The sequence below is a fragment of the Cryptomeria japonica genome, chromosome 3 (genome assembly GCF_030272615.1).
Source record: "Cryptomeria japonica chromosome 3, Sugi_1.0, whole genome shotgun sequence".
Taxonomy (NCBI): Eukaryota; Viridiplantae; Streptophyta; class Pinopsida; order Cupressales; family Cupressaceae; genus Cryptomeria; species Cryptomeria japonica.
Window position 1 is genome coordinate 208,375,024 of NC_081407.1, and position 12,176 is coordinate 208,387,199.

The window sequence follows — 12,176 nt, forward strand, 5'->3', positions numbered from 1 at the left end:
AGTTTCATCACATTTTGCGGTCTTTGCAACTTCATTTCTCTTCGAGGCGTTCCAAACATCATTGCCCCCTTGTACCTTAGTCTGGAGTGATTTAAACTTGGAGGGAATATTAAATAACCTTGATTTCGCCCTGGTCCTTGGCTGAGGGACAGGAGTGAACTTTCACTTATAAGTTTATTCGTGCTTTGCCAACCTTCAAACTTATTTTCAATGGGCTCGTTATGTTCTCCTTCATTCACCTTTGACATGGAATTCGTCTCAACTTGGCGAGAAATTTGTCTAAAGAAGAAATCGCTCTGGTCCCTTGGAGAGGGACAGGAGCGTCTAGGACAATATGAGCTTCACTTGGCGTCCTGCAATCTTCAAATTATCTTCAATGGATTCGTTATGCCTCCTTTGCTTGCCTCAAACTTAACACTCACTTGATCTTCGCCCAAAACTTGTCTTATAAGAAAAATCGCTCTGGTCCCTTGGAGAGGGACGGGAGCTATCACTAAAATTCGCCCTGGTCCCTGGCAGAGGGACAGGAGCGATTTTGCTTCTAGGGCCAATTTTCCTCATTATGGTACTATATTCAACTGATAAGATGTACTTCTTTTGTTTTCCTCAAATCGCGAAATCATTCAAATCTTTCAAGGACAAGGCAATTTTGGATTTCAAGCTCCGGTCCTTCAGTGAGGGATAGGAGCGATTTTGTCCTTTTGGCACATTTCCTTTTTTGCGAATTTCTTCAAATTATATTCAATGGACAGAACATGCCCTCCTTTATATCTTCCAATCCAAAAATTGTCTTGATCCTGCAAGGACAGTGAAATTTTGAGAAACAAGCTTCGGTCCTTCAGTGAGGGACAGGAGCGATTTTTGTCCCTGAGGGCAAATGTTCAATTTTTGTTGCAAATGACTAAGTCTGGACGCTCCATCATGTTGATTTCACCTTTCATCATGTCCTTAACACTTTAGCTTGATCAAAATGAAGTCAGAATGGTTCAGACAAGACATTTCGCCCTGGTCCCTGACTGAGGGACAGGAGCGATTTGTCCTAAAACTCCAAAAAATTCGCCATTTTCAAATCTCAAAATCTTCAAAGATTTCAATTCGCGTTCAAATGCATCTCCTGGCGACCCTGCACAAGACAAATGAAACAAATTAATAACCAGGATGCCTAAAATATCATTTTCGCCCTGGTCCCTGGCTGAGGGACAGGAGCGATTTTGCCTCCACAGGCCAAAATATCAAGTTTTAGAGTTTTAACCACTTGACAAGGCAACAATAAGACTTTTCCAATGTCCGGAATCAATAATCAAAATTTGGTCAAAATCATAGTTGAAAATCTCGGACTCGCCTCGGACTCGGCAAACCAAAATTTTGGACTCGGACTCGGACTCGTGAAAGACTCGCGAAAGACTCGGCAAAGACTCGGCAAAAAAAAAAAACCGTAGTTTTACAAAAAAACATAAAGAAATTAATGCATTTAGAGAACATAAGTGCCATAATTGAAACATTACACATGTCATATGATCTACAAAGTACAAACACGCAATATTTGAAATTTCATCATTCATGGCAGCATATTCAAGTTTCAAGTTTCAACTCTAAAATGTATAATACTATAATGGCAGCATAAGTATATAAATGTTCACAAAATTACATATAATGATATGTCCAAGTCCAACTGCAAATGTGAAAAACAGCAATGTGAATGAACAAACCAAAGAGAAGACTACATCTTCCTCTTTGTATTTTTCCTAATATAGCTCAATTTTTCAGGCCTTGAGCTAGAAGTAGTAGCAGTGGGTGTTGTGGTATCTAAATGGTGAGATGAGTCTTCTTCAAAGTCATAGTCCTCATCATCATCCTCATCTTCGTCCTCATCTTCATCCAATCTTGCTCCTTCTGCATCTTGTGCTGCTCCTCTCTCTATTTCTGCAATTTCTTCTTCGGTAAGGAGGACATCATCACCATCATTTTGTTCATTCATGGTCCAATCACCATATGGATCAATTTCATCCAAGTCAATGGCCTCATGTGAAACACCCTCCACCTGTCTAACTCGAAGGCGAAGGTTGTACCGAACAAATACTAGATCATTGAGCCGCTTTTGTGACAATCTATTTCTCTTCTTTGTGTGAATGCTTTCAAAGACACTCCAATTTCGTTCACACCCAGAAGCACTGCATGGCTGAGACAAAACACGGATAGCTATCTTTTGAAGATTAGGCGTGCCGGCACCATAATTCTCCCACCATAAATCTACAAAAAACATTTAGAAATATTAGAATTGAGAAAAAAATGTAACAATCAAGTTTGTAGGTTTTTTCTTGCACTGTTGAACTAAGTTACTAAATGTTTTACCTGGTTGTTGTTTTCCTCTCCTATCAATTGCTAGTTGTGATGAGAAGAGTCTCCCCTCTGCACTTTTGTAGATCTTGAACAATGGAATGAACATTTCCAAATTCAGAAATAGATACTAGATAGTCAAAGTGTCAAACTCAAATTCAATAATGAACATTTCCGAATTCATAAATAAAGATAGAGCAATTGCAAATGTCAAATCTCACCTCCAACTCATCAAGAACCTTGTCTCTCAACTCAGGATCAGGTGTCATCTTATCAATGCATGTAATAACACCTGCCATGACCTCCTCATCAGCCCTAAATGAATCAGAGAAGTAGAATTTCGGGTTCAAAAAGTAGGCGAAGGCATGTATCGGTTGGTGGAGTTGGTTTGTCCACCTACGATCAATGATGCGCCAAAAGATTTCACATTTTCTTGCATTTCCATGATAGTAATGTGAAATGGCCTCTTTGGCCCTATCCATGGCCTCATAAATGAAACCCATTGGCATGCCCTCTCCATCCACCATACGAAGAACCCTCACCAAAGGTTCTGTCACCTAAAAAAATTAAAACAAATTTTAAATTAATACAAAATCAACCCCTAAAAAATAAAATCAGCAAATAGACAAGATTGTATAAACTTTACTTTTGTGTTTGTTACTTACCGCAGTCAACTCCTCTCCATTTTTATTGAACCCATCATCAAAAACAATGGTCGCAATCTTCTCTGCTTCAGGTCTTTTGGAGTATGCAGACCCCAACCAAGCATCTGACACAAACATCTGCTTAAGATGAGGAATGGCACTAAGAATGCTCTGCAAAGTGATGAAGTGGCTAGCAAATCGTGTCACTCCAGGTCGCACAAGGTCCTTGCCATTTGTGTATTTTCTCATCAAAGCAAGCACCCAAGTATGGTTGTAGATGAATTTGGTGACACTTTTTGCATCTTCAACCACCTTCTTCACCCATCCAATCTTCCCAATGTCCTCTAGCACCAAGTCCAAGCAATGTGCAGCACAAGGACTCCATGTAATCGAAGGATGCCTTTGCATAAGCATTCTACCTGCAGATACATATGCAGCTGCGTTGTCCGTGATAATTTGGACAACATTCTCAACTCCAACTTCCCGAACCACACCATCCAACAGATTACACAAAGTCTCTGCATTTTTTATTTCATTTGAGGCATCAACAGACTTTATGAATACCATTGCACCATTTGAAGCCACCAAGAAGTTGAGAAGAGTCCTATTCCGTCCATCTGTCCATCCATCAGATAAAATGCTGCATCCTTTTCTCTTCCAATACCTTTTCTGATCATCAACCACACCTTCTGTATTTTTCACAGCTTTCTCTAGCAATGGCCCACTGAAGTCATAACCTGTTGGGGCCTTAAACCCCTTACCCGCCACTGTACATGCATTAACAAAACTTTCCCAATACACATTGTTTGCTGCATTGAAAGATAGATTATTGTAAAACCAAAAGTTTGAAGCTGCTATCCGTGCTTGTTCATGCTTCTCTTTATTCCATCCTGTACCTTCAAGTGAAGGTTGTGCACCTGGAACATTGCGTGGTACAAAAAAATTAGGGTCTGATCTAACAGGAGTGCCACTAGCCTCACCCTCATTGTCACCAAAAGATGAAAGTGACTGACGACCCCGACTATGACCAATGGGACCCGAAGTGGACAATGTGGGATTCATTGCAGCTGCTATGGCTTCTCTTGTTTTTTGCCTTTCTTCCTTATGCATATCATTCTCAGCAAGAATGGCCTTCATCTCTCTAATAATTTCAGGAGTTGATTTGGAGCATGCCTCCACACCATATCCAGGTATTTGTGCAAGGTGGTATTTTAATCTATTGATTCCACCAGTCATCCATCTTGTGCATTCGGTGCAAGTGACCTCCCCCTTTTTGCTTCCTGCAATCCCATATTTCCAAGCTTTATCTCTTTGTCTTCCTGACCTTGGGGTTGCCCTTGGAGTTGAACTTGCCATTGCTGATTTAACATGAAAAAAAAAAAATCAGCAGGGTTTTATGGAAAATCAACAAAAAAAATGACAATGAATCATTTGGGAAAAATAGCATTCAAAAACAAGAAAAAAAAAAGAGGAAATAACTTAGGAAAGAAAATAGAAAAAAATTTGGCAGCATATCCCCTTGTTTTTCAAGATTTTTTTCAGTTTCAAAACAATGAAATGATTCAAATGAAAAAAAAAAAGGAGGAGAAAAATCCTTACCTAGATCTCTCTTGCTGATTTTTCCTTCTTCCCTCTACTCCTCCAAACCCTTCTAACCTGCTCCAGCCAAAAAAAACCCAAATTGAAGTCAAAAAATGAAAAAAAAATTGGTTTTAAGCCCCACGGGCGCGTTTTTTCTGGGCCCGCGAGTCCCTGTGAAAGACTCGTGAGTCCGAGTGAAAGACTCGCGCGAGTCTTTGCGAAAGACTCGCGAGTCTTTCACAGGGACTCGCCTGGACTCGCCACGCGAGTCCTAGGCGAGTCGACTCGGCTCGCCAAAGGACTCGCGAGTCCGTGGCGAGTCCGAGGCGAGTCAAAGAGTTTTAAAACTATGGTCAAAATCATTCAATCAGACAAAATTCCATAATTCCATCATCAACACTTAGGCAAAATTTGGACTTGTATTCAAAATTCTGACTGAACCTAGACCAACCTACTCGACCTCTGACGAATTTACCCCACTTCAAAATTGCATCCTACGAGAGGAAGCTCAACAATCTCTCAAAATTGGACTGGACCCTGGCTTAAAATTATCAAAATGGAAACCCTAAGGCTTGACCCTTATCTAGACGACTGACTCACTAACCCAAAACCCTAAAAGTAGAGAGAGAAACAGGCAAAACCGAGCAAAAAGAGGGGGTCCCCATTTTAATGGGGCGATGTGTGAAATGGTCACAACAGGAACCTAGGGGTTCCGGAGTTCCGAGGTTGAGGACTTAGAAACTTGGGAACCTGGGGGTTCCCGAGTTCCGGAGTTGAGGACTTAGGAACTTGGGAACCTGGGGGTTTTGGAGTTCCGGGGTTGAGGACTTGGGAGCTTGGGGGTTCTGGAGTTCCGGGGTTGAGGACTTAGGAACTTCTTTTTGACAAGACAACACTTCGCACTTCATGATTCCATTGTTTTCTCTTTGATCAACTGAGGCAGCACTGGTCCATAGAACATATCTCTGATCGGTCCTCACTGATGGGCCAAGGGTGTCATAAAATGACAACATTTTTGGTGACCTCTGCGGGATGCTTGCCTGCTAAGCATGAAGTCTAGAAGCCTTGAGCATCCATTGGGCAACGAGTCATTGAAAAGACCCAAAACATGTGTGTGCCATCACTTGGAGGGAAACTGGAAACTAGAGCATGCACCCCTTTATGGAGAATGCAACCGGTGCAGAAGCACTTATGAAAGCAGTACAACCTCTAATCTACTATTTACATTGCTTTATATGGAAAGGAATTTAAACAAAATCGTTGACTAGCTTATCAAAATTGCTCCCTTTCCTAACCAACTTCTGATGCTCTTCATGTTTGTGGACAACCAGCCAGGAAAAGAAAAATGACAGGCACCCGACAAGTTGTTGGAATGCCTTCTAAAGCTTGAGAACAATGAAGTTCACCCATGTTTGAATGTTGTCCTCCTAAGGTGGATGGGTGAAAAGAACTTGCTCTCCTTGATTCTCAACTTCATGCTTAGAGGTAAGCATGACAAGGGATGACCTACAAAGTTCAATCTGAGCTAGATGCTTGATTGGACACCCTCTTGAAAATTCTAAGTTCAAGCAAAAAACATTGAACTCGCTATCTTGCTCAACTGCCTTGATATCTTGCTGGTTGGTAGGGGCTAGCATTGATGACTCATCTGATGAAGTGTGAATCTCTTGCTGTTGTTGCTCATGGCACTCTTCTAGCTGAGGAGACGATGATCGGATGTGGATGGATGAGCAAAAAATGTCCAACTCATCCCAGAATTGATCTTCATCAATCTTCTCCATGCTTCGCTCCGTGCTGGGAAATGCCCCCACATCACAACAATCCTGAAGATTAGTGGGAGAAGTATGAAGCTCCTCCCTTTGGAACGTAGGTTCTATTGTGATGTTATGCATAGGTTGAGAGACACCCCTATGCATGTCAACTATTTCATCCTCGAGGAAAAAATTGTGCCCATGTTTCGCCACCTCCATCTCAGTCTCATGCTCATGTTGCAGCTCCTCAACGTCCTTGACTTCCATCTGTTGATGATCCGAGACGTCATCAGCTGTAGGCACATCCTCTTCCTCATTCTTAAAGAATAAAGGAAGCTCATCAAATAAGAGGAAAGAATCCTCTTCCTCGATGTCATTTTTTGCCTGGATAGAGGCTCCCTGAGAGTGATTATCTTTAATCACTAAATGCAACCAAGCCTGATGCTTGATCCTTGCAAGTGTGTGAGAGCTCACAAATGGCAGGCAACATCTCCCCCTTCCCCCGCTCACTGGCGCAATCAGCTCTCCATATGACAGGTCCGCCCTTGAAGAGAAAAATAGTATGACAAGAGGGTTGAGTGGGTGAAAGGAAGCTGAGGCATTTGAATTTCTTGCATAGGAGAAGACCCCTAAGGTGGGCGCCTCTGTGAAATGGTAGATTGGAAACCTCTAAATTTTGGGATTTTGAATCTTGGAGGCTCAATCAAAGGCTTAGAGGATGCCCGCTGTCTGAAACCTGGAATTTCAAACATGGGCACCTTAGGGACAGACCTTTCTTCCTGTCTCTCGAGCTGCTAATTGTCTAATTTGTTCCTCATGGACAACAACCTGCTCTGTGAGGAATTGCTCATGTTGTTGTTTCTGTACCTCTTCATGTTGTCGCTGGAGTTGGGCTTGATGAGCAAGTTGTGCCTGTTTTAGGTAGCTCTCTTGCTCTAGGTCGATGGTCTTGAGTTGTTCCTGGAAGCTTTGCATTATACTTTTGATGTTGAGGTCCTCTAAACTTTTCACATTGTGATGCTGGCTGCAAGGATGTGGATGTTGAATGGGAGCCAAAGAGGCATCTTGGGGTTGTTGATAAACATATGATGGATGCCAAGAAGGTTGAGCAGGGGTGGGTGGGTGGAAAGCACTAGGAAAGTACCCACCCGCTATTGAAGTGGAGCTTCTTGGGTCGAAACTAGGAGTAGTCCTAGTTTGATGTTGTTGGCAAGGAGGCAGATAATAAATTGCATATTCATGAAATGGAAGGGGAAAAGGGCATTGCTCATAATATCCTTGCAAATAAGAGTAACAGGTTTGCCCTAATCAGCGAGCTCGACACATACCAGCAAGGTCACCAAACTGATTGAACCACAAAGTCGCCGGGTGCTTGAAACGCGCCTCTTGAAGGCTGAGTGTACTGAAGAAAGCACCAATCTTCAACTTGGCAAAGAACTTGTCCCACTAGACGTGCCAAAAACTGTTGTCACAAAAGCTTTCACCCTTGCTGAGTTATCAACTCAGCAACCTTGTGAAACATAGAAACAACCCTGAAGTGTGGGACCTTGCGCAAGGGGGTTGAATCTCCGGAGAAGGCCGACTTCCTTCTCAATCCAAGTGCAGGGGTTGAACCAACTCAACACTCCAAATCTTACTTCTAAACCTATCCTAACAGCTTGCAGAGGAAAAGGGAAGAGAGAAATGCTTAAAATGAAAAGAGGTAATGCACCAAGATAAAAGATGTTTCTCTCCCCACCCGAAATGGCACGAAGAATCAACTGAAATACACAGGAGATGCACAAACTTCAGCTGCATGAATGACCTCAATTCATGTATGGAGGTTAGAACTTGTTGAATGTCAAGAGGGGAGAAGGTTTTCCACAAGTCACACTCAGAAAACGGGTTAACACAACATATATGCGAAAGAAAGCCACAACATACACTTACAATGAAGGTAAAAACACATACACAACCTAGATAAGTTGAAGTAAGGCAAGATTGATGATTTCAATTCATTATAAGGCCAATGGCCAAACTTACAGTTGCATAATTGCAAGATAAATACAAGTCTTCAAGAGAAGTGAAAGAGCATAGAATAGCTCAAACCAGCAAGGAGAGAACCCTTTACAATGAGGCTTAACAACCTTTATATAGAAAATTGGTCGCATAGGAAGACCATTGGTCAAGGAAGAGAAGCCTTGACCCTTGTGTGTGTAGGGAAATGTCAGTTAGGGAATGCAGGGAAGTGCATGCACCTGACATTGTGTACATGCAAGCAACTTGACCATGCCTTGACAATGCAATCCCAAGAAGAAAGGTACTTCTAGAAGGTGGATTGCCTGACATTCGAAAGTCAGAGTATGCAGGCATGACATAAGTAAGCATAGCCTTGTACTCCACCTGATGAAAATCCTGCAAAAATCATTAAATGCACCCTTGTAGCTCCATGAAAGAAAGTGTACAAGTCGCAAGATTTGTCGGAGCATTAAGAGCCTTGAGTGTTGATCACACCATCTGGAAGTGTTGCAAGTTGGAAGGAAGTCGGAAGACTTGGGAAACCTGTATTTCCGAAGTTTGGAAAGGCAAGGACTTGGTGATTTTTGGGATTCTGGAGTTACAAAGTTCTGGGGAAGGGAAGACTTAGAAACTTGGGACCCTGGGGTTCTGGAGTTCCAGGGAAGAGGACTTAGGAACTTCAGGGTTCTTGAGTTCCGAGGGGGTTGAGGACTTAGGAACTTGAGAACTTTGGGGTTCCCGAGTTCTGGGGGGTTTGAGGACTTAGAAACTTGGGAACTTCGGGGTTTCGGAGTTTTGGGGAAGAGGACTTAGGAACTTGGGAACCTGGGGGTTCCGGAGTTCCGGGGAAGGGAAGACTTAGGAAGTTGGGAACTTGGGGGTTCCGGAGTTCCGGGGTTGAGGACTTTGGAACTTGGGAACCTAGGGGTTCTGGAGTTCCGGGGAAGAGGACTTAGGAACTTGGGAACTGCGGGGTTCCGGGGTTGAGGACTTAGGAACTTGGGAACCTGGGGGTTCCGGAGTTCCAGGGTTGAGGACTTAGGAATTTGGGAACTTCGGGGATTCGAGATTGAAGACTTAGAAACCTGGGAACCTGGGGGTTCCGGGGTTGAGAACTTAGGAACTTCCTTCTGACAAGACAACGCTTCACACTTTATAATTCCATTGTTTTCTCTTTGATCAACTGAGGCAACGCTGGTCCATAGAACATATCTCTGATCGGTTCTCACTGACGGACCAAGGGTGTCATAAAATGGTCATAAAATGACAACAATCCCTTATGAGCAATTGCCTCTTTCATATTCTTTTTTGGCACCAATATTTTAACTTCCCTTGCCCCCCACAAAAGTGATCATTTAAAAACATTGTAATAAAATATTACAAAAGGTGTAGTTATGTCCCATTTAGATGGATCACTTCAACTAACTATTAATAATATTTAAGTTTTCTTTTCAGAATATTTAAAAAATAAAATTATTAGGACTAACTTGAAACATTATTATTAAAATACTAGGCTACAAGAAATAAAGGAACGTGTCTCCAACTAATTTAATTAGAAAAAGGGAGATGATATTGACCTATCCAAGTGCTACATTTTTGTGAGCACTTTCATGCAGAGAACAACAATTTACAATAATTTACTACCCACTAACCTTTAGACATACAAGGGTTGAAGTCCATAATCACAAGAGGACTCTTGACATGATAGAACATCCAAGGGAAGGTACTAAGTGCCTCATAAAATTCTCTGTTTCAACCTAAACTTAAGGTCTGGTACATTTATTGGAACCGACAATCTTGGCCATAGCCGCAGTTCAATAGCTCAAGAAACAACCAACAAATATCATTAACATGTACTCCTCATTGCAATGTTGCTTTACATGACATGTTTTAATCTAAATTGCAGATTTTGGTTTGAGTTCATGGCTTCGGCAAGATTGTTTTAGCAGTTGGGTTATATATATAGAGAGAGTTGGATTGCTGCCTTGAATTTATAAACATTACTTGACCATTTAGGATAGAGACTTACAGGTTTGCAGCTTGGTATCCATGCTTGAAAGTTTCAAGGACACTGATGAGCGTTATAATGATGGAAATCATAATTATTTGGAGATGACGAGTATGCTGGTAATTGTTTCAAGGAAGATATCTTGTAACATTGGATAGGCATCAACTAACTTCCAGTTATTTTCAGAATGCAATTGAGAATTACATCTAGATTGTATGATTTTCTGGCGATAAGATATTTTGTCTTATATTTAAGCAAGAAGGTTATGATGTATGAAAATGAAGATCTTTTGAAAGTTTGCATCAGCTACATTTCTGTGCATTAAAGGATTTTAGTGAAAAACAGGTGGTTGAGCTGAAAAATATATTGGACACATTTGGGTAAGGATTTCAAATGCAGCTACAATCTTTTTATAACTTGCATAATTTTATTTTAGTATAATGATTAATTCATAAAGGAGAAAATGAGGAGAATTATTTCGTTGCCTTCTAATTCTAAATAATATTAATACAAAGAATGAAGGTTATTTCCGTTCAATTCTGAACAATTAACTTGACTCTGATTTGAATGTTATGCATGTTCTTGGAAGTGTTTGATCATTTAGAGATTATGATTTACGGTTATTTTTTCTTTGGGATTTAATTTCTAATTTATATTGTTATTTTGAATGATAAAAAATGATATTTATAATAATTTAAATAAAATTAAGGTTTTTATTTATTGATATGGGGAGTTAGAGATATTAAGAGGGTATTATGATTCAGAATATTAGAACAATTATCATTATAGTGTATTTTTTGACATAATTTATTTATTATTATTTATTTCTGATATATAGATGTAAAATATGTTTCACATGTTTAAAAGAGGAGGATTTTTCAAAAAATACTTGAATCTTTATTTGTAAGAATGTGAATTGCAATTTATAAAATCTTCAAAATGTTATATAAATGTTGTAATCAATATATATGATTTGTTTTTGGTACTTTAAAATGAGAAATTGCAGTTCCAACCCTATTACATAGCAAGCGGGAATGGTAAAATGACAAAACCAAAAAATATTAGAAAGAAAGATCTAATAGAAGAGAAAAAAAAATAGCATATAAACAAGGCTCATTATTTAAGCTACTGAAGCAATCTTTTTATAATGTATTACTTTTAATCTAATGTCATTATTTTTCCTTTTCTTTCAGGGCATATAGAAGTAAGGTGCGAATTCTGTGCCGAAGTTTTGCGCTTTAAAGAGAACGATGTTCAAGATATAATTCAATCTTGATTTGTTAGAGTGGAATATAATTTATAAAATCATTATAATGTTTATATGAATGTTTTGATCAATATATGTGATTTGTAATTTAGAAGATTATAAATATTGTTCAAAATTATTTTGTAAAATTAATTGTTATTTGAAGTTTGATTTTTATTTATTACATATGATATAATAAACATCCCACAAAATAATCACTAATAATTTTATATAAAAGTAATTGTTCTTTTTATCAATTAAAATAAATATTTAAATTATTTTTTCTAACTTAAAATTATTTAAATAACTTAATTTTAATAATGTATTTAATATTTTAACTTCAATAAATTAAAATTTATCTCACTTTAATAAATTTAATTTTGTTTTAATTTAACTTTACAATACTAATAATCTACATTTATTTTGATAATTAATTTAATTATTAATAATTAGCATTAAGGTTATGATTAGGGTAAGTAGTAGTGTTTATGGTAGATTTAGGTTTAGGCTAGGGTTAGGGTGAGAGTTAGGCTTAGGGTTATTATTAGGGTTACAGTTGACGTTTGTGTTAACAAATCTGTTGATAATAAATTTAATTATTTGTAATTAGA

The 12,176-nt window shown here is 39.3% G+C and overlaps 2 protein-coding genes across 8 annotated transcripts in view; one reads left to right on the top strand and one right to left on the bottom strand.

Annotated features, from left to right (window-relative positions):
• Positions 1 to 11,760, top strand: part of LOC131048267 (uncharacterized) — a 160,539-nt gene extending 148,779 nt beyond the window's left edge. For 4 of the 6 annotated variants that reach the window (XM_059218177.1, XM_059218176.1, XM_059218175.1 and 1 more), the window contains one exon: positions 11,513 to 11,760. In XM_059218177.1, coding sequence (XP_059074160.1) covers positions 11,513 to 11,595 — 83 coding nt within the window. In that variant the 3' untranslated portion in view covers positions 11,596 to 11,760. Of the gene's footprint in view, positions 1 to 10,664; positions 10,700 to 11,512 lie in introns of all 6 variants that reach the window. The other 2 variants (XM_057982165.2, XR_009371953.1) reach the window with 2 other exon arrangements.
• Positions 1,325 to 4,720, bottom strand: LOC131874597 (uncharacterized). Of its 2 annotated transcripts, XM_059218174.1 has the most exons (5): positions 4,581 to 4,720; positions 3,003 to 4,339; positions 2,559 to 2,894; positions 2,353 to 2,425; positions 1,325 to 2,250 (listed from the first exon to the last, which is right to left on the bottom strand). In XM_059218174.1, exons 2-5 carry the CDS (start codon positions 4,335 to 4,337, stop codon positions 1,721 to 1,723), a joined length of 2,274 nt encoding a protein of 757 aa, XP_059074157.1. In that variant the 5' UTR covers positions 4,338 to 4,339; positions 4,581 to 4,720; the 3' UTR covers positions 1,325 to 1,720. The 2 variants fall into 2 exon arrangements, with proteins under 2 accessions (XP_059074157.1, XP_059074156.1); XM_059218173.1 differs by having other exon boundaries at positions 3,003 to 4,720.
• Positions 11,761 to 12,176: the final 416 nt, after the last annotated feature.

Coding starts and splice junctions, on each gene's coding strand:
- LOC131874597 (XM_059218174.1), bottom strand. CDS start 4,337: ATGGCAAGTTCAACTCCAAGGGCAACCCCAAGGTCAGGAAGACAAAGA. Junction 2,895..3,002: donor ATGGAGAGGAGTTGACTGCG/GTAAGTAACAAA, acceptor TAATTTTTTTAG/GTGACAGAACCTTTGGTGAG. Junction 2,251..2,352: donor GAGAGGAAAACAACAACCAG/GTAAAACATTTA, acceptor TGTTTTTTGTAG/ATTTATGGTGGGAGAATTAT.